General features: G+C 37.9%; 1 protein-coding gene across 13 annotated transcripts in view; it reads left to right on the top strand.

Annotated features, from left to right (window-relative positions):
- LOC110450900 (protein kinase C-binding protein 1-like) overlaps positions 1–19193 on the top strand; it is a 67882-nt gene extending 48689 nt beyond the window's left edge. For 11 of the 13 annotated variants that reach the window (XM_021498683.1, XM_021498682.1, XM_021498684.1 and 8 more), the window contains 11 exons: positions 552–674; positions 1972–4089; positions 5003–5201; positions 6748–6819; positions 7405–7489; positions 8618–8742; positions 10620–10958; positions 11739–11918; positions 13854–14015; positions 16484–16654; positions 17252–19193. In XM_021498683.1, the coding sequence (XP_021354358.1) occupies positions 552–674; positions 1972–4089; positions 5003–5201; positions 6748–6819; positions 7405–7489; positions 8618–8742; positions 10620–10958; positions 11739–11918; positions 13854–14015; positions 16484–16654; positions 17252–17458 (3781 nt within the window). In that variant the 3' untranslated portion in view covers positions 17459–19193. The remainder of the gene's footprint in view (positions 1–551; positions 675–1971; positions 4090–5002; positions 5202–6747; positions 6820–7404; positions 7490–8617; positions 8743–10619; positions 10959–11738; positions 11919–13853; positions 14016–16483; positions 16655–17251) is intronic. The other 2 variants (XM_021498686.1, XM_021498687.1) reach the window with 2 other exon arrangements.
- The last annotated feature ends 3200 nt before the right edge of the window (positions 19194–22393 follow it).

The following is a 22393-nucleotide window of genomic DNA, read 5'->3' as shown; positions in this document are numbered from 1 at the left end:
AGTGCATTTTGTACTTGAGTCATCGAAAAGTCAAGCATAACAAAAAATCACTGGTTGTGCTATGTGAACTTATATTCAAGATGGTGTTTTTTTTAAAGAATTAAATGGTAACTCTTTTTAGGGTTGTACAGTATATAACAAAAAAATATGTACACTTTGCATAAATCCAACGAGTGGTTAGTGTATGAAAATGAACACGGTGTTTTTGGTATATAATTTAAAACTCAAAAAACTAATTAGGGTTATTCTTCATAATTGAATTAACAGAAAACACCAGAGAACACGTTCTAGTATATAGATAATGAATATTTTTTCATTCCTGTTAAACAAATAAATGTCCAACATTGCGCTGTAATTTCATTGCCAAGCAACTTCAACCAATCAGAAGATAGGAATACAAATGCTGTTCCAAATATAGGGGTATATGACCTCCTCACGTTTTGTGTTGTCTATTTCTTGGGTTTTAAAATATAACCTGAATAGTCAATCATTGGGGGAAATAGCCAAGATTACATTATTTTGAGATCAATGTTGAATGTTTCTGTTTGAAGGTCATGGGTTCCTACGTCGCAGGTCTACATGCTGTCCAAGGAAATCCCCACACCTGCCAAAAACAAAAGAGGAGGATTTGAGAATGCTATGGATGAATTGGAAATACACATACAGAAAATTAGGTACTTATTTCCTGTCAAAATGAAATAAAATTTCTGTCCATTTTAGGGGAAGGGGAAATTATATAGTACCGTACATTTACCGTGATATTAAGCAAAATGCTTAATGTAACTTTTTCGGTTTTTGTCATGTTTTCTTGATGCACCGTTTTTCCTGCTATATACTGTATAACACGAAATACTTGGATACTTTCCTTCGTGGTTTGAAGACATTTAGATAGTTTTGTGGTTTAAACTTTCGTGGATATCCTTAATTAACAAACAGTAGACACGTGTATCATTCAAATTTGTTGTATTTATGTTCGTGGTTCCATAGCAACCACGAAAAGCACAAATGTTTATCCACAGCGAACATTTCATGTTATACAGTAATCTATATAATTCAATTCTATTATTATCACTTGTTGTTGATATGAATTTAGCTTCACATCACTTTATTTATAGATCCACCCCACTTACCTGTCAGTCAGTATGACAACCAGTCTGATCATATGTATAGATATCTGTGTTAGAACTAAATCACTTATGTATTGAAATGCATGTGTTTTTCATCCTTACTGCTGAAACAGTAAACATCAAGTGTCTGTTATGTAGGCCTACACAAGTAAATGGTTTCTGTGGATGTTTTCGTAATTGTTCAGGAATTTTAGTGATATTTTTGTCTTTAAAGTACAATATGGATACTTTAGAAGGAAGAAGGCTTTTAATAAAATTAAATGCAAGGGAAACTATTATTATTTTCATACCTCATCTTTGCAACAGCCTGTCTGATTGGATGAGGTTCACCAGATCACATGAAGGGCTTATAAAACATCTTGTCGTTCTTGAACACTCATGTTGCCCTGATAATATATGTCTCTTATTTGGAGCCTTTCTAGTAAAAAGCCATCACTCTTCTGAATAACTGAAGCAGATGACAAAAATTGTGTGTCAACCTGATCATATTTACTATTGGATTATTGTTTTTATTTTGGCATAATAAAATATTTACTTTCCTTGTGGAAGGGAAACACAATTTATTTTTTCTCCTCAATTAATCATGTTTAATTCAGGCTTTGCCCTCGTGAATCATGGTTAATCTCAGAAAAACAAAAAATTGTGTTTCTCTATGTACCACAAGGGTAATAAATAGTGCCCTCGAGAAACATGAATATAATCTCAGATAAACAAAAAAAATGGTTTCCTTATTTACGACAAGTGGAATCAATGTTTATTTGTTCCTTTAATATTTCATTTTCATATTTGATTTGCCAAAAAAATCAACAAGCATAATAATAAATTATAACTATTTTGTTTCCAGGGAGAAATTCGGACACTTTGAATATGCAAGTTTTAGGATGCCGTACGATAAAAATCATATCTACTTCCACAACAAAATGAAGCAACCCTTCAGGAAAGGTCGGCAGGCGGCCAACAGTGCTAAGTTGGCTTTCTCACCGAAACCGAAATCGTACACAATCAAAAACGTGTATCCAGGTAAGGTTATTTCTGACAGTCCATCCAAGGCAGATAGACAGTCCGTGATGCTGAAAACTGCTGATGCTGTTCGTAGTAAATATATTTCCATGATTGCAACGCGACGCGTTACCGTAGATGCTTCTCAAAATCGTGCAGATGCAAATGCATCGAGCAAAACTGATGTTGGAGTAGGACAGACAAATCGTGTTCCTAGCAAGGTCATTACGGCAAAGGTCGCACCAGGTATGGTCATTCCTGCGAATTTGATTAAAGTGGTGAAGCTTCAATCGGACAAGGCCAATACTATCATTTTCAAGCAAGGAGATGGCAATAGGAAGATCATTTTCCAGACGCCATCTGATAACAAGGCCAAGGTCAGTATTGTTGACAAAGTACAGGACAGGATAACACAAATGAACGCAAACAGTCTAGATGATGAAGCAGAAGAAGCTGTCGAAAGCCATTTAGAATTACATAATACTGAGAGCCAAAAAAGTAGTGATGTTTGTGAGGACAATGTAACAAAGATTGATCATGACAAGTTAGATTCTGTTAAGGATCCAGTAATTTCTGAGGATGTATCGGAGGAGAAATCGAGCTCTGATGCTGCGTCAGATCTCGGTGACAAGATGGAGACTGATGACGGTGAGGCTGAACTCAGCCATGAAGGTAGTGTGTCTCCCTCAAAAAAGATCTACCACGAAAATCTGCTAAAGACTATTCAATCTTGCAAGGAGAAGCTGGGATTGAGTGACGATTCAATTTTGTCTGATGATGATGATGAGGTAGACGAAGACGAGGATGAAGATGAGGAAAACCAAGATCATAAAGAAGACGATGAAAAAGAGGATGTGTGCGATGAAACTGAGAAAGATGATGTTGCGATGGAAGCCGATATTTCCTCAGAGGAAAATAAGTCTGTAACAACATCATCAGATGAAAATTCAACGAAAGTGAAAAACGAAGAAAAAACTGACACTAAGGTTGTGAAGTCATCTGTGAAGGCGGATGAATCGCAAAAAGCAGAGGAGGAGGTTGAAAATGAAAAGAAACCAACAAATGCAGAGTGTGGGGATAAAGTTAATGAAACAACATCTATTCAAAAAGAGGAGAAGACAGAAGGATCAACAGAGCAGAAAGTGAATAAGACTGATGACCAGAAAAATGACAGACCAGAGGAGTTGAATAATGAACAAAGAAAGGACCAGTCGGAGAGGTCAACTGACGACCTGAGAAAGGACCAGTCGGAGAGGTCACCTGACGACCCGAGAAAGGAGCAGACCGAGGATTCAACTGATAAACAGCAGGACATGGTAAAGGAAAGAGCGGAGCAAGGGAAAGAGGATGGATCGGAGAGTATAAACAAGGATAAGAAAGAAGAACCGTCTTCACCAGAAAAAAATGTACACGGTTCGGACAAAAACAAACCCAGTTTGATTGTACTGGAACCAACATCTGATTCCAAGTTGGGTGATGTAGATTCGAAAGACACTGATGTGTCGAAATCAAGCACATCAGTATCTGATAAAATGGATGTGGATGAACCAAATCTTGTGATGGAGGTCGAGACGGATTCCGACATGGATAATTTAGTGATGGATCTTGATGATGGGGATCAAACCCAGCATCCGCCAAAATCCCAAACTCTTACGCCAACCAAACAACGGTTGAACATATTGCCACCAAAAGTAAACACAAGCCCTGGTGCTAGTGGTAAGTTAGAACAAGTGGACTTATCCGGGGTGAACAAGGTTGTGATTGTGAAACAGTCTGCTTCGACAGGAGAGAACTCTTCGAAATCTCCGTCAAGTGTAAAATCTCCATCAAGTGTAAAATCTCTGTCAAGTGTAAAATCTCCATCAGGCTCTGCTGTCACATCAAGTGTAAAATCTCTGTCAAGTGTAAAATCTCCATCAGGCTCTGCTGTCAAATCACCGACTGGCAAATCTCCAAATTCAAGGTATGTATACTTAAACTGGTCCATATGTGTGACCTTGTATATTGTGTCACTGTATTTGTCCCTATCTGAGTGACTCTGACGTAACGCTCATTTTTTTATAACATACCTGTTGAATCTTTTTATAGTAATACGAGCAATTTTCAGACCATGAAATACAACGTTCTGTATTGCACATGTGCAAAACGGAATGTTGTATTTACCAGCTACTAGCCGGAACTACTTTTTATGGAAATCCCCCTGTCATGGCGAACTGAAACATTCCCGGTATTTGCAAAAAATATCAAAGTTTATAAAATCTTTGTATCAATCTCTACCAAATACAGAAGGTATGTGATAAAAGCAAGACCACACACTTGTGTTTTTCTAACGAATCAGAAAGCACGAGTTTATTGTGCAGATGTATATAATAAACTCGTGCTTTCTGATTCGTTAGAAAAACACAAGTGTGTGGTCTTGCATATATATTTCACCTGTGTGTTGTTTTTCAGGCTCAAATTGATATGTTTACCTTTCTATTGTGCCTTTAAAAATGGCTGCCAAAATTCTAAATGAAATGTGTCCCTATATAGCTATCTGAGTCACCCCAACATAATGCCCTTATATTTCACCTGTGTGTTGTGTCAACCTGTATTACATGACTGTGACACTTGTTTTCAATAACATATTAGTGTATTTATCTGCAATAAGTCAAGCTTAAGGGAGCTGTCACATAATTTCTGTCTCAAATTACAGTGTGGGCTTATCACAGGACGATCAAATAACATTTGACAATTTTCGAATTTCTATAAAATTATGGATGGGCTTATTACCAGGCATGGGCAAACTGCTGGATAGATGTATTAGCCTCTTCAGTTTTAAGTAAGGTATAAAAAGCACTGTAATTTATAATTATATATTAACTGTTGATGATCAGGAAGTCACCTGCTGTACTTTGTAAGCGTGTTCCATCTGCCGAGTTCTTCCAATCTGCTGTGGAAAAGACCATGAAATCTCCGAACTCCAGCATGGAGAAGTCTATGGAAACCGAGTCTGAATCAGTATTAGAATCTAGCTCCAATCCAGAGTCTGACGTACCAGCTCATTCAGAGATCATCTCCAAGTTCACTAAGAAGGTAAGATTTCGGCATACCAGCTCACTTCAGGGTTCTGTCTCTGAGGTACCGACTCATTCAGAGATCATCAAAAAGTTCACTAAGAAGGTAAGATTTTGACATACCAGCTCACTAAGTCAGGGTTCTGTATCTGAGGTGCTGGCTCATTCAGAGACCATTTTAACTATATGGAACACAAAAAGGAGTTAGAAAATGCAAAGCACGCTGGCTGGGCCAAAGATGCGACCATGTGCATCTGGTGCACGAGACATAGAATGACGATGGCAAGTAAGAGTTAGGCAAGGGGGGTAACTACACTTTCCCTATATTTATATATGAAACAGCATTGTCCAATACCCGTAAAAATCAATTTATACTAAATTTTCGCGTCAAAGTGCTTACAGAATGAGAATATTCTTGGTTTCTTGGTGAGTAATAATTAATATTTTTATAATTAATATGGGTGAATATTTTGGTGTATTTCATCAGTGTGTCTCATTTCAGATTTCCTTTTTGGTACTAAACGAAAGCGAGAAAATTACTATTTTTACGATATGGGTGAATATTTTGGTATATTTCATCAGTGCGTTACGTAGCACAAGTAAAAATCTTTGAAATAAATATTCCATCTGCCATCAGAGATGTTGAGACAGAGTATTGCAACACACTTTGGTAAGAATGTATGAAAATATTACAGTATTGCTGGTCATTAACCCAGGTATGAATTTTCACGATTTTGACTCGAAAAGAAGAATTAACTACTGTAAGACCTTGTTATACTGCCACCAACTGTCCTCTGTGATATTACCGTTTTGAACCCAAGTGTTCACACACCAACTGAACTTTAATTATGCTTCCAAAAAATAATGATAAACTTCAGAATACGTTTTTTCTCTCTTCAAAATTGTAATTTAATGTATCAAATTATTCCGCGCGCAAAACATAATCACAATACACATGTATGTATAGAAGTGTCATACACAAATAATGTTCAATTAATGCCGTCTAGCTATTGTTCAACGATTTCATGTGTGCACAACCATACAGCTTATTACCTTAGGTCAGTCGGCAGTCGCGTGTAACAATACAATGTACACACGTACGTAACATTCCTGTCATCGGGATATACCTGTACTCGACTCCAATTGGCAGTATATAACGAGGTAAAAATAGTGTGAATTTAACCATTTGTTTTGGGAATATGATGGCGATGGCGGTATGCGGGTTTGGCATTACAACGGGTGCATTAACATTGGGGGAAATCCGTTCTTAGTAAATTTATGGCGGTATGCAGTTTTGGCTGTTTAAACGGTTGGCATTACAACAGGGTTTTACTGTATACACAAATCCAAATTCCACAAATTGGAAATTTGAAAGAATTCAACAGGAAAGACTAACACCTGTCGTGTAATGTTACAGATCAAGTTAAAAGAAATCACATAATTATATGCGTATATATGCCCCGTAATATAAAAACGGCAACTAGAAATATGCATAATGTTATGTTTAGCTTTGGATTCACCATCAAAACAATAGAAAACGTTTGTTTATAATTTTGTTGTTTCAGTTGATGGGATCAATACAAGGCACGTTTGAGATGATGTGTAGCGAGTTTATTTCTCAGGAACTTCAACCCAAGGTTTGTTTTCATAACGATACATACTGGCAGTTTGTAACCGCGGTTACTCCAGAACAGTTTATAAGGAAGCATTGGAGAGTTAACCTTTCACCCCTTTAAGGTAACTTGAGTAGACTCTACCATACATTCATCTGGATGAGTCCATTATGGTCTATAGTGCTGAAAGGGTTAATCTAAATGTACATCTACCAGCCCGTTTCGAGTCTGCAGTGTAGTGTAGATCAAGCTATGGATGTATTTAAGCCTTTGTACTGGTATTTCTGCTTTTCACTCTTTAAACTATTGTTCAGCTTTTGCCAGTTTTATATCAGAAAAAGATTGATTTGGGGTGGACTTATATCCGAGTGTGCAATAATTTGAGAGAAATATGAAACATGGGCTTTTACCCAATGAATTACGGTAAATTGTACAAGTGAATAACTTTATGAATGCCCAGAACTGAATAAAACCTGAAAATATGAAAATATTTAAAGCAAAGATAGTATAGGTAGATGATTTTTGCATATTTGTTAGGAAATTTGTCACCTCACACAAATTTGTCACTTAAATTGCTGGGAATTATAATCATATTCTTTCGTACCACAGAATGTGACAAAAGATCTACAGGCAGAGATTCAGAAATTAAGGTGGGAGCAACATCAACAGATTCTGGAGCTCAAACACAACTTTCGTAAGTCTTGGAAGATCTGAAATTCTCCATACTGAACATACGGTGCCAGTCTCGCATATTCGTTGTTTACCAGGATCGATGTAACCCTTTCTGGGATATTAACAGTCAAACTTCGATGTTTACGAACTTTGCGGGACGGGACCATCAGGAATTTGAAATATTGAAACTTCAACTCAGAAATTCTCCATACTGAGCATACAGTACCAGTCTGTTGTATACTAGGATGTAATGCTTTAACGGTGATTTACAATAAAAATGCAGTGTTTCAAACTTTACGGAACCATCAGGAGTCAGAATGTTGAACTTGGAACAAATTTGAGATCCTGTATAAACTGCATAATACTGAATAGGATTGTAAAATGATGGAAAACAAGTTAAAAAATCAATCTGAAATCTATCTATAGTCGATTTAAATAGAAAAAAAATAACCTTAGTTTGCATGTTAAGGTGTTTAAGTGGCCACTGTACATTTCAATGTTCTTATACACTAGGTAATTGTTTTACTCTGATTCATTATTTGTCATTTTGTAATGCTTTCATAACAATTGAACCTTGATTGTACTATTTGGATCAGCGAGAAATTCAACTCATAGAAGTTTGATTCATAAACGGATTATCAGTAGTGTTATAAAAAGAAAATTCAAGACTTTGCCGTAAGTTCTTTGAAGTTTGACTGTACCATGTTCAAACCATGTTCTTTCCTCCTCCCCTGCCCTCCGGTCACTTGATTGCCCTTTCCATTCTTTGCTGGTACAATTTCTTTACATTTCTGGACTTTCGTACCACCGTCCCCGAATGTGGTAGCGAGTCAAGTAAGTCATGTGTATGTAATCTTACATATTTTGGGGTTTTGTCTGCTTTATATATTAAATTTTCTAACTCATTCACCCCTGAAGACACATTTGAACTCTTCCAATTCAAAGGCTGGAATAGTTCATAATGAAATTTCAGGGGTGAATGAGTTAAATATGACTGTTGTAAAAAATAAATGACCAAATGTTGCGTGTAAATATATACATTAAGTGTTAATTTGTACAGGGCCACATATTGTAAATAAGACAAATGTCTTAATAAGTTACCCTGTCTAAATAATAAATCCATAACTACCTATTATGATATACCCAACAGAGTTGACCATGGCAGAGATGAAGACGTGTTGGGAGGCAGAGAAACAGCGAATTGTGTCGGAGGTCAACAGTCTGAATAGTAAAGACAAAGAAAAAGCTATCAACGAAACCAAGAAAAAACAATGGGTGAGGTGCAAAGAACAATCGCCGTATACATGTTAATGTAGCTTATAACCAATACATTGATTGCTTTAAAGTTTGTTTTAATAATAAATAATAATTTGAGGTTCTAATTATATACCGCTTTATCACAACCTAGTTCATAGGTCGTCTCAAAGCGGTTCACAAACTATTATCCGTGGTTATAGGGCCTTTGCAACCAGCCAATACATTTCTCAACTCCCTGGGGAGCATACAGCCGGAGCTGCCATTTCGACGCTAACAGATAGCATTCAACAATTCTAGCCCTGCCCAACCACGTACTCATTTACAGCTGAGTAGACTGGAACAAGCAGAGTAAAGTATCTTGCTCAAAGATACAACACAGTGCCGTGACTGGAACCCGCAACCCTTTGGTCACGAGCCCGGCGTCCTACCACTAGACTACCGTGCCTTCTTTGTTTGAACTCAATCAGGAATTCAAAAAATAAGGAGCGAAATGGGTAAACTTGTTACATTGTGTATCAGTCCCCCTGAATGCCTGCAGTATTACAGTGCTATTTGGCAAAATGTCATGATATTTTCTGACAGCTTACTTTACTGATTTGGCCCATTGTGGCTGAGTGAGTTGTTTTCAGCGGTTTTGAGTCAAGACACCGGCTATTTACACTACTTGCTTTAACAATGGAAACGGAGGCTTTTGAAAGCTTGCAAAATAAGTTTTCAATTCCTGTTTATGGTCAAAGCAAACTGAGCATTTATCATTCAGACCAAACTAATTACCGGGTATCAGTATTTTGAGTTTGATCAGGATCAAGATCCGTGCATATTCATGCATGACACTTAATGAGGTTACAAACTTGTGATTGGCTAATGTAATAACTGCTCTACTAATGCGTCAATTTCAACGAAACTCCTCATCCACATACATGTGAATAAGTCACATGCTGAGTTCTATGTGATCCGTGATATTTACGCACAATATCTAATTAGTGTCCTGAAAGTGAGGGATAACACTTTTGGGTATATTTTGTTCATTTTCAGTAGGAAAATATTCTTACTTGGTGAGAATCATCCTTGCAGGAAGATTGTATCAAATTGTAAAATTGGGATTCCTGCCCCAAGTCCAGGGGCCAGGGTGGGGCTGCCCCTAAATGGAACGTTAACAAATATTTTAAAAATCTTCTTCTCCAGACTCAGAGGTACTACATACAGTCAATTTCTCTGCATGGATGGAAAGATCATCAGGGGCTTTGTTTAAATTGTAAATTTCAGTACCCCCTGGCAATCCGTTCTCCTTTGGGGAGGGAGTAAATTTTACTTTAGTTTATATAGGGAAATAACACTTTTGGGTATATTTTGTCCATTTTCAGCAGGGAATTATTCAAACTTGGTTGGAATGATTATGATGCCAGATGGCAATTTAATGGTATGAGAAAATAAGATCCTGCCCCATCCCCAGGGGATGGAGGAGTGGGGCCCAAATGGGGATTATAGTTGAAAAATCTTCTTCATCAGACTCGGATGTTTTACTGTTCTTGAATAGAATGGTCCTTACCTAAATTACCATTACCTAAATTGTAAATTTCATTATCCCCCAGGTCATCTGCTCTCCTTTGGGGAGAGGGTGTATTCTCAATAGCAAAATAATTTATTTGAATAGTTTTTAAAGTTCTTATCCTTTGGTGACATGACAAGTATTGTATTTCACTTTGTTTACATGTTGTTTTCCACATTTTGTACATCTCAACAATGAAATTGAGCTATAAGTACATATAATATAACTCAGGTGACCGCTAAGGCCCTAATGGGCCTATTGTTTAATGACCTGTGCTTGTAAGTTTTATTTAATGGCATTTACTTGTGAGTTTTATTTAGTGGCCAGTACTTGTAATATGTTTTAGTGTGCCAGCTGTGGTAAGGAGGCCATATTCTACTGCTGTTGGAACACCAGTTACTGTGACTACCCGTGTCAGCAGTCCCACTGGCCAAAACACATGCCCACATGTATGCAGACTCAGCAGGCACAGGCCTCAGCCAATGAGAAGGAGGCAGGTGATAAGGATAGCCAATCAAATGTAGGGTCTTCACCAAGTGTCAAGCCGACTACGCAAGAACCGGACAGGGCTGTAGAGACGTCTACTACTGGTTCCAATTCAGTGACTGGGACCTTGGTGTCGTCTGCCCAGGTGACACCAAACACTCCAGTGTTAGGGAGTGGAGAGAGTCCTATTGATGTGGAGGTTGGTATATACAGTGATAATGCAAAGGTAAAGATTCAGTTTACTGACAATTACCTGATAGTAACTAAATATTTTAAGCCTTATATGTTGTAGTTCGTTATTTTTTTTAAAATAGAACAAACTATTTAAGAATATCTTCTTTGAAACTGCAGTTAACTTGTAAACTCAAAGCATTGATTGTTGATAAGGAAAAGACAGAATATAGGATTGTTCTTTAGGACAAGAAACAGAGTTTAGGATCATTGATTAGAATAAGACCTCGTTTAGAATTGTTGAATTGGTTAAGAAAAGACAGGGTTCTGGATATATCGTTCATTAGGATGAGACAGGGTTTAGGATTGTTCATTAGAATTAGACAGGGTTCTGGATTGTTCATTAGAATTAGACAGGGTTTAGGATTGTTCTTTAGGATTAGACAGGGTTAAGGATTGTCCATTAGGATTAGACAGGGTTTAGGATTGTTCTTTAGGAGATAACAGGGTTTTAGAATTGTTCATTAGGAGATTACAGGGTTTAGAATTGTCCATTAGGAGTAAACAGGGTTTAGGATTGATTGTTAGGAGAAGACGGGGTTTTAAATTGTTCGTTAGGAGAAAACAGGATTTTAAATTGTATGTTAGGATTAAACAGTGTTTAGGATTGTTTGTTTGGTGTACGTTAACAACGTTTAGAGTTGTTAATTAGGATGTGATAGGATTTCTGGATTGTTCAGTAAGATGAGACTAACCTGACATGGATAGTGAAGAGTTAAGTCTAACATGACCCCGCTGTATGATGTAGATGGAAAGACCCCGCCCCCAGCTATGGGAACAGACCAATGTCCAGCCCCTACGCCAGGGTATCTCGCCCTACATGTGTGCTCCGCAGCTTCCCCCCCCTGGGGCTGTACAAGTACCCCATGGAGGACTACAGTTCCATCCTATGGTACCCAGCCCTGGGGCAGTCTCTCCAATGAACCAGGTAAGTACTGATACTTGACCGTTGATTTTGACCTGAACATCAGGTGTGAACATATGTCTTTTGTCAGTCAGAGTGCTCTTACTGTACAGTAGGACCTGTCTTGGGACAGACTCGATACTCCAGGGGTTACACTCACTTTCGCTCTCTGCACCCCTGGAGTATTTCATAGGCTCGTTGTCATCACCTTGTGGATGAGGCTAGGGGCCTGTTCATTTATTTAAATGTAACATTTTCAGGTATATATCCTGGCGGACCTGCAAAAGTTTATGCAGGCCTTGCAAGGCTTGGTCAAGGCTCGCCTAAAAGTGGCATCAAATTACTGGGTCCGACCTTATTTCATAAATGAACAACTATGGTCAAACCGGTTCAATTGTTTTGATCGCGATAAACGAAAAATGGCCCCGGAGACTAGTTTGATCCTTTGATGTACATCAAAAGAATCTGTCTGTCACATTACAGTAAAAAAATGACTGGCTTTGAAGTCGGGTGTCACTCCTCTGTAATCCTCAAAGGACAGGTATCAGCCTTGCAATTGGTCAGGTTTGTTTTAACAGAGACAAATCAAATAGGTAGCTGCGTGCGTTCAATTTTGCTATGATATATTCCAGGGGTGCAGAGAGGGAAAGTGAGCGTAACCCCTGGATATCGAGGATGGTCATGGGGCTGTTTTGACTGTACAGTACAGACCTTGAAATGGTTCAATAAAGATCAGAAGAGTTAAATAAGCCTTACAATTTTCTGAAAGGACCTAACAGCCCCTGAAAAAGGTCTTGAAAGGTCAAAATGAGCCTTGAAATATTTTTTCCAATTAGATATCAGATATTTCAGGATACCATTGCAACCAGTGTTAGATTTTAGGTTACATTCGCGTATCAAGGTTGAAATGGCACAGGTGGCGCAGAAATATTCCACGATAAACGAACACACTTGGACCATTCTATAAGCAGAGCTAAAAATGCACAGTTTGGGGAATAAATAACAATGTATCAATAATATTATGCCCTTTCACACGTCAACTGAATTACAAAACGTATTTTAAAAATACATGTGGCCTGACATTGTTTTTGAAAGAAATAAGGCAAACTAGCAATAGTCAGCATTTTAATTTCTGTCAGGTATGTCTGAACTCCTCAATCTACACATGTCGAATATTCCTGAGGTCAGCCTCGGTTCAGATCTGTGCCTGTCATTTTCTTTTCAGGTTCAATTGTTTCAACTGGTTGAACTGTATACACGAAAGTGCCCTTAGTGTCCTTACAAGTTCATATGATGAACAAAGAGTAATCTGTGTTACTCTTCCAAGTATCTGTATTTTTGAAGCATCTATAAACGACAAGGAATTTCATTTTGAAATTCCTGTTTGGACCCTGATTTTGTATGGGCAAAGTGATTGAGGCATCTGACCATCTAAAATCAATAGCCCTACACCACAGGGTTGCAGGTTTGAGGCCTATGTGGGGTAGTCACCAGGTACCGACTACAGGTGGGTAGTGGTTCTCCGAGTACATTGTACTCCGGTTTTCATCCACCACAAAAACCTTGCCGGTCCTTAAATGACCTTAGCTATCAAACACAAGCATATACCAAACATAATGATTTTGTAAGCCTGTAATGTATATATCTTAACCCTTTCGCCCCTATGCAACTTCAGTAGACTCTCCCATGTATTGGTCTGGATGAGTCCATTATGGCCAACAGTGATGAAAGGGTTAACTTATTGGCAACAAAAGACTGGTTGGCCATCTTGCGCTTCTGTTAATAACACACTGTCTAATCTGACCACTGTTTAATCTGACCACTGTTTAATCTCACCACATTGATCCAATGTACTGTGATATTTGTAAAGAAACTAATCATTTTGGAGGGTGGTGCACGATACCTGTGCAAGAAAATCCCCGAATTAACATCTTCTAAATATGGTTTGTATAATTATAGGACCAACTGAATAAGAAGGTGAATAGCCACGGCTGGACGGAGCAGAGTATGGCCGAGGCGTACAATGCCGTAATGACGGGAGGCATGTCGGTAAACAAGGCCGCCAAGGTATTCCAGGTTCCGAGAATCCGTCTGGCTGACCGCATCGCTGCAATCGGAAAGGTTCGTCACAGTAGCTTGTAATTCAACACTCTGTTGTATGTTTCCTTTCCTCGATGACATGTAAACAATAAGGTTTATTTGGAATAGGCGATATTTTCATAATTATTTATCGGAAATAAGATAGGTACACTGTTAAAGTGGAAATGTTTGTGTGTACAATGTCTGCTTTATGACCCTTTCAACTGACAGCATTGTTAATATTTAAATTTTGGCAATGGTTCAGATATCTTTTTATTCAGTTTATTTGTAATCTATATACCGTAATACATTAATAAATATTCGCATGTGAATATTTTTTCGGTCAAATTTCTCCTATATCATGAATGCAACACAAAAAATGCGAATTTTTCAAACATGTGTAAATTTTCACTTTTACAATATCTTGGTATAAAAGAAATGAGTATTAAATCTTTTCATCCTTCGGTTCACTACACTCAATATAAAAATGCTTATATTTCTACGATTATTTTTTCAAAACACTGAATTTAAACATTTTACTTTAATAATAGATCAGTAACGTAATATGTGATGATTGAAAGACACTACTGTGTTTTCATCAGATCAAATCGCCCTTCGTCTGGTCCGTGTGTCATAAGTTAATATTCTTGTTATCGCTATTTCACTAGAAGTACTGGATGGATATATCCAATGTCATATATAGGCTTCCTTTGTTCTTTAGTTGTTCATTAAGGCCTGTATATATCCATGTAACACTATATGCTCATCTCCCCAACTCCCTTACCTACGAATAGAATGGGATAATTGTACCAAATCTGAATCAGATCTTTTAGAATCAGTTCAACTAGACGCTATGCGTTTAATTACTGGCCTCAGACGAGGTACATCTCATCACATTCTGTATACTGAAACACAACTTGAAACATTACACACACGAAGACAAAATCATAAACTAACATTAATGTATAAGATTCTTAATAATTACACTCCAACTTATCTCGATAATATCATTCAACCATTTCTAAATGTAAATAATAACTATACCTTCAGAAATAAAAGAGTCTTTAATATACCACAGACAAGAACTACTACTTATATGAATAGCTTCTTCCCTTCTACAATGGTAAAATGGAATGCACTTGATAGCACTGTACGAGACTCCATCTCAATTTCATCTTTTATAAAGAAACTTAAAAAAAACTTTGATACATCCGTCTCAGAAACTTTTATTAACTATGTTCCGAGGAAACTTAACATCATTTTATGTCAGCTAAGAAATTTTAAAAGTGATCTTAACTTTGATAAGTTACAAGATCATCTGATTGATGATGCTTCCTGTGTATGTGGTGTACAGAGGGAAGATCTAATACATTTTTTCTTTCAATGTCCTCTGTATTATAATATTAGGCATCATATTACCACTATTTATAATCTAGTAGGATATTTAAATCTGCACTGTTTAGTATATGGTATTAGTAATGCATCCGACCAATTAAATAAAACTATTCTTATACATGTTGACTCTTATATTAAATCATCAAAAGGTTTCGTTACTTATACGTGGTAGATAAATTCCAAATGAATATTCATGTATTGTTATTATTATTATTATTCAGGCAAGTTTTATCCCTTAAATAACGAGTATTTAATACATAAGCTGGTGTGGGTGTGGGTGTGCATGAGTGTGAGAGGAAAACGAATCACAACATTTTATATATTTAAGTGATATAGGCAAAGCCTGTTGTCTTATTCTTTTGTCAATACTGTTCAAATATCTCCTTTAATGTTAACTTATATGTTTGTATTATATATGTATTGTCAATAAAATACTTTTGAAATTGAATAGAATGGCAGGGACATTATGATAACAAACTGCTTACAGTACTACAAAGGACTAGGGGTTTTAAGGGTCATTTCCGGCCTCAACAGGGATTTAGAATGAGTTGTTATATTCGTTATCTGGAATAGATGAAGTACGCAAATATAAAATTTCAAATTCATTCGACAACTGGTTTAGGAGATGTAACATCACAAAGGGAGACATTAACGCACATTTCCATGATAATATGTGTGAATATCGTCTGTTGGACAATGTTTGGTTGAAAAATTGGTCATTTTGAAGGAAATTATAAAAACACTCTTCAATGTTTTAAAGCCGCCACATGCAACAAACAAATAAATATCTGACATGCTTAATCATTGTTATATATACCAGTGTTCATTTGTAGAAAGGATTTCTTGTTTGTCACATGCTGGGTGTTTGTCTGCATGTTAACCGTCCAAAAATACCATATTTTGGCTATTTCTGCATAGCAATGCAGTTTCGTTGCTATGGTAGAGCATATAAGTGCATTGGGAAAAATCTGCACCAAGAAAGATATAGCCCCAATTACCTAATATGATGTTTATAACAGAAATTGGCAAATCAGATCAGTTCAAGTTCAAATTTTTCACTTTTTTTTAAGCCACAAATGACCCATAACGCCTTAAGTCCTTTGATGATGTTTTAGGCAGCACAGTTTCCACCTCAACAGATCCCACAGAGCACCGGTAATCCTCAGATGTTGTCTGGGAGTTCCCACATCGTCACCAGCCAGCCCATTCTACAGTATGTTCAGTCCCCCCAGCCCATCATCTCGTTACCTCAGAGCCAGCTACCTGTCCAGCAGTTCACTCCACAGGTAATTAGATCATAGTGCTACACACAGGCTGTGATCTTTAACTTAACTTTTACATTTGAGATGCAATACATGTGTTACCTGTATAAGTTATCTGTTACACTAACTACACAAATTTGAATTCAATGTTTTAATATGTGTGTTTCCCTGGTAATATAAAATACTAGCCACTTTGTACTGACGGTGTTAGGGAAATTTCTCTTGAGCTCATTCATTATCGTAAAAGACTAATATATAATAAAGGGAAACTTTTGCCCAGTAAAAAATTCGCCTTTTGCCGATAAAATTCACGTTTGGCCAGTTAAATATTTGCTCCTTGCCGATATAATGCATGTCCGCCCAGTGTAAATTCGGTCCTTCACATTTAATTACTATGTATTGCATGTTGTGTACCAGTATTCGCTGTCATAATTAATCGCCCTCATTGGGGAGAGGGTGAAAAAGGCAAAAATTAAACTGCGGCGAACATTTCAGGGCAAAAGTATTACACCAGAGGTCTCGGCTTTTACCCATAGTGGAAATATTTCATTAAAAATAGTTATGACCTCTGATACATGTTTTGTTCTATTAATGACTGTGTTTTCTGGTGACTGTTTACAGATGGGAATGCAGACGGTGCAAGTCCAGGGCCAACCAACACCCACTGGTCTCGTACAAAACCAGCAGGCCATTGTCCAGAACCGCTCGATCGTCCAGCCCAACAGTTCAGTCCTCTTCCCAATGAATGTTGCGGGGGGAGTCATGCCTGGCAATCTTGTCTTCTCGCAGTCTGGCCCTCGTCCATACCAGTTACCAAGGCCCTACTAGAGTATTTAGTCACCATATACCCTTCTCCCAGTCCGGCCCTTGTACGTACCAATTACTTAGCCCTACTAGGGTATTAAGTCTGACCCTGTTGGGCCCTCGCCTGTACAAGTAACCAAGGCCCTACCAGGGTATATAAGTCACTGGAGGCCTTTCTCCATCTCTGGTCCTTGTCAATACCAGTTACTGAAGCCTACTTGGGTATTAGGTCAGTGCAGGCCCCACTGGAGCACATGTCTGATATGTAAGCTTCCAACAGTCTGATTAACCAATCAGTGTTAAACAGTGTTTACCCAGGCCCTGAATGGTACATAGATTGGTGTTCACACTAGTACTGGCCATGTTAGGGCACATGGAACTGTGATCAGACAGGCCCTGATTGGGCACATGGAACAATGGATCATACAGGCCTTGTGAAGATACATGGAACAATGGGTCAAAGAGGCCCTGTGAGGGCACATGGAAAATGGGTCGCACAGACCCTGTTAGAGCACATGGAACAATGGATCACACAAGCCCTGTTAGGGCACATGTAACAATGGGCCACAGAGGCTCAGTGAGGGCACATAGAACAATGGATCACACAGGCCCATGGAACAATTATCCCAGAGGCCCTGCTAGGGCACATGAAACAATGGATCACACAGGCACATGGAACAATCATCACACAGGCCCTGATAGGGCACATGGAACAGAATTAGAAATTGTGTTTAGAACATGTTCATTCTGGTGTCGAAATGTTGTGCCTGTTCATCAGGTACAATTGATCTTGAATTGTAAGAGATGAGTGTTCATCAACTTTACTCAAAGTTCACAACATATGTGTTCATCGGTTCAGTCTACTCATGACTAACAAGTGCAATTTGAGTTGTAATCTTACTCCAATATTGTCACACAAACTCTGTGTAGTATTTTAGATGCAAGTTAGCTACAAAGTACAAATTTGATTTATATATAACATGGTAGGATTGAATTCTACAAGGTCACTTGTTAGTGATAGTCTAAGTTAATGACTTGCTCAACTCTTTCACCCCTAAAATTTGATGATGAACTATTCAAACCTTTTGAATTGGAAGAGTTTAAATGTGTCTTTAAGGGGTGAATGAGTTAATTTCTCACAAATTTCTATTTATAATGATCTGTTAGCTATATATATTTTCAAAGCTTTAACTTAACTAAGTTTTACTGGAAATTGATTCTCACTTATTTTGTTCCCAATATGATTGTTGATTTGTTGGTGCTAATATTATTCATTAATAATAAATGTAGATGGCTATGTTTGAGGAAACTGATAGTGCTAATAGATATGTAAGACCTGTACCTTTATGTAGAAAACTATCTCATACCTGTGTGCAAGGCAGTCTCATGCCGCCTGTTTGTGTAAGATTCTCTCGTACTTGTATGTGTGAGACTCTTAACTGTATGTGTGAGAATATCTCATACATGTACGTGTCAGACTCTCGCGTACCTGTATGTATAAGATTCTCTTATACCTGTATGTGTAAGACTCTATCGTACCTGTATGTGTTAGATTGTCTCTTACCTGTATGTGTAAGTCTCTATTTTACCTGTATGTGTAAGACTCTCTCATACCTGTACATATAAGACTCTCTTACCTGTATGTGTAAGACTCTATCGTACCTGTATGTGTAAGACTCTCTCTTACCTGTGTGTGTAAGACTCTCTTACCTGTATGTGTAAGACTCTCTCTTACCTGTGTGTGTAAGACACTCATACATGTATGTGCAAGACTCTCTCTTACCTGTATGTATAAGATTCTCTCTTACCTGTATGTGTAAGTCTCTCTCATACATGTATGTGTTAGATTGTCTCTTACCGGTATGTGTAAGTCTCTATTTTACCTGTATGTATAAGACTCTCTCATACCTGTATGTGTTAGTCCAACTCATACCTGTATGTGTAAGACTCCTTCTTACCTGTACATATAAGACTCTCTTACCTGTATGTGTAAGACTCTGTCTTACCTGTGTGTGTAAGACTCTCTTACCTGTGTTTGTAAGACTTTCCCCACATCTATGAGAATATGATTTATATTTCTTTCATAACTGTGTGTATAAGACTGTCTCTTATTCATATCTATATACTAGTATCTTTGCAAGGCAAGAAATGTCAGCTTAAATTGTCCTAGCCAATTTCCATTGAAAGTTGTGGTAGAATGCTTTCTAAAGGTCAGAGATTACTTCTTTCAGGGGAATTGTAGAGGTGTAGTGGATTGTAGTGAAAACGTAAGTAGCAGATGAGAACATATGTGCAACAGAATAACCTCAGAAACTGTGACTAGCGATCATGTGTCAATGTATACTTGCATACTGAAAACATTTCAGTTTCGAGGGTACATGTACCTATTTTACGTGCTAGTGCTACAAATAACTAACACATACGGAATACGTTAGCCGGGTAAAAATTTCCCCTTTCACTGAAATGTTTCAAAACGATAATCACTGTCTTCATAAACTCGATTGCTCTCCGTACGAAGCGCAAAAAAGCATAAGTTGAACTGCAGCAAATATTTCCAATTTGTGAGGATAATGATTTGCAGAAAATAAAATAAAAAGAAATACTGGTAAACATAATTTGTTCTTATGTAATTATTGGTATTTATCGACACATTTTCAACACGTCAGGAACTTTAAGATGATAGGCACTTGAAGTCTCAAAATTAAAAAGGTAAATATATATAGGGAGTGACTCCTCTACGAGGGAAATAGGGAGAACTCACTTCTATGTATTTTCAGACAATTTATATTCGAACAAGGAAAATACACACATGTTGTAGTTCCTCTTGCAAATTATAGCCCAAAGTCGTTTGTAGCACATACATGAAAGTAAGTATTCCGAAAAATTAAGTGTTTTATTGAATTTGCAGCAAGCTGACTTTGTATATAATTGTTTCGTGACGAAATTTTACAGTCAAATTCATATCCATTTTGTACATTCTCACGTCATGCTATCATTGTGTACAGGAAGATATGTAAGCTTATACATGACAATCTGTTTTTTTAACCGTTATCATTTGTAAGATATTTGCGATTCATTTGTAAAGATTTTTCACAACTCACAACAAGATCACCTTGTTGGGGAGGTGTGACATCTACTATCAGTGATTTGATAGTATTCCACAAGCTCACTGTAATCATGTAATAAACTGACATGTTTTAATAACTGAGAACTTGTTTTACATCGTTTATTTCTGGAGAGTTGTTTATATATATACACTGATCCAACATATTACAGGGTTGGCAATTAACACCACTTTCATTTCGCGTAGGGTTTGTCCACCTTTTGTATTTGCTTACACATGGACATAGACAGACTTAGACTTTTAAGTCTTCGCCCCCAAAGACAACTATTTACAACCTAAGTTTGGGTATCCCCTTGCCAATCTTACTCCCAATGCTTGAAACAAGGGTTGGCAAGCTTGCCAATTTTGTAACAGGAGAAAGAGAAATGGTAATGACCAGGTTTCAGGATGGTTAAGTATGGATAGTATACAGACTCGTATAGCACAACCAGTGAAATGGTTATGTGTGACAATTCAGTGATTACCATGATATTTATTCTGTTACCTGCTTGAGAGGGGCTGCAGTGGCTGAGTGGTTAAGGCGTCTGACTGTCTTGAACACTATAACCCTCCATCACTGGGTCGCAGGTTCTACGTGGGGCAGTCGCCAGGTACTGGCCGCTGGTCGGTGGTTTTTCTGTGGGAACTCTGGCTTTCCTCCACCATCAAAACCTTGCATATTCTTAAATGACCATAGCTGTTAATAGGACGTAAAACACAAACAAACCAAACAAAAAAACTGCTTCAGAAAAAGGTGCAAAACACTTGTACAAGGCAGCAATAAAACAGATCTCAACAAAGCAAATCTCAGTCACAGTTTCAAGTATGGACATCATACTTGGTATGTAGGTTTGGTTTGTTTGTGTTTTACATCCTATTAACTGCTATGGTCATTTAAGGACGTGCCAGGTTTTGGTGGTGGAGGAAAGCCAGAGTTCCTGGAGAAAAACCACTGACCCGCAGCCAGTACCTGGTGACTGCTGCATGTAGGCCCCGAACCCGCGACCTAGTGGTGGAGGGCTAGTGATCACAGATGGTCAGACAGCTTGACCAATCGGCCTCTGGTGTACTGTAGGTAGATCATGAGAAGGATCAGTGTAGCGTACAGAATTCTAACACAGTGACCTATATTTGACCTTTGGTACTGAAACGACTGGCTTTTGGAGCATAATCTCTGCCACTCTTTCATTTTAGACTTCAAACTTGATATGCAAGTACATTTTAAGAAGGTAATGCATGTGACACACACCAATTAGGGATCACTGCAACCTCAAGCTGTTCTTTGACCTCGGTATCTACCAAATTACAACAATGACCTCAATTGACAAAATTCACTTTTTTGTAGAATATATCGGCCATTGTTTTATGTAATGTTTACATATTTGTTATGCAAGCATATATATAAGAAGGCACTCTTACTTGTATCAAAACTAAGATATTTATATAGATAGCAAACATGTGGACTGTTACAGGAGAAAAAGAAAATGTAAAGACTAGACCGGGGTTCGAACCCGTGGCCTTCCAAACTCTAGACAGACGCTCTACCAAATAAGTTACCTGGTCGCTAACGATCACCTCAGTCCAGTTCTGCTACATTCCTCCCACCTTTTTCTAAGTCTTCCGCCCCAAAGACACAACTATTTACAACCCAAGTTTGGGTATCCCTTTGCTCAGCATGCACCCGCTGCTTGAAACAAGGGTTGGCAAGCTTGCCAATTTTGTAACAGGAGAAAGAGAAATGGTAACAGCCAGGCCGAGGTTCGAACCCAGGACCCTCCAAACTCTAAACGGACACTATCAATTGAGCTACCTGGTCGCTGATGATCGACCCAGTCCTGTTCCGCTACAGGACCATA

This window comes from Mizuhopecten yessoensis, unplaced genomic scaffold (assembly GCF_002113885.1).
Source record: "Mizuhopecten yessoensis strain PY_sf001 unplaced genomic scaffold, ASM211388v2 scaffold5547, whole genome shotgun sequence".
In the NCBI taxonomy this organism is placed as follows: domain Eukaryota; kingdom Metazoa; phylum Mollusca; class Bivalvia; order Pectinida; family Pectinidae; genus Mizuhopecten; species Mizuhopecten yessoensis.
This window is presented reverse-complemented; position numbering and strand designations above follow the sequence as displayed.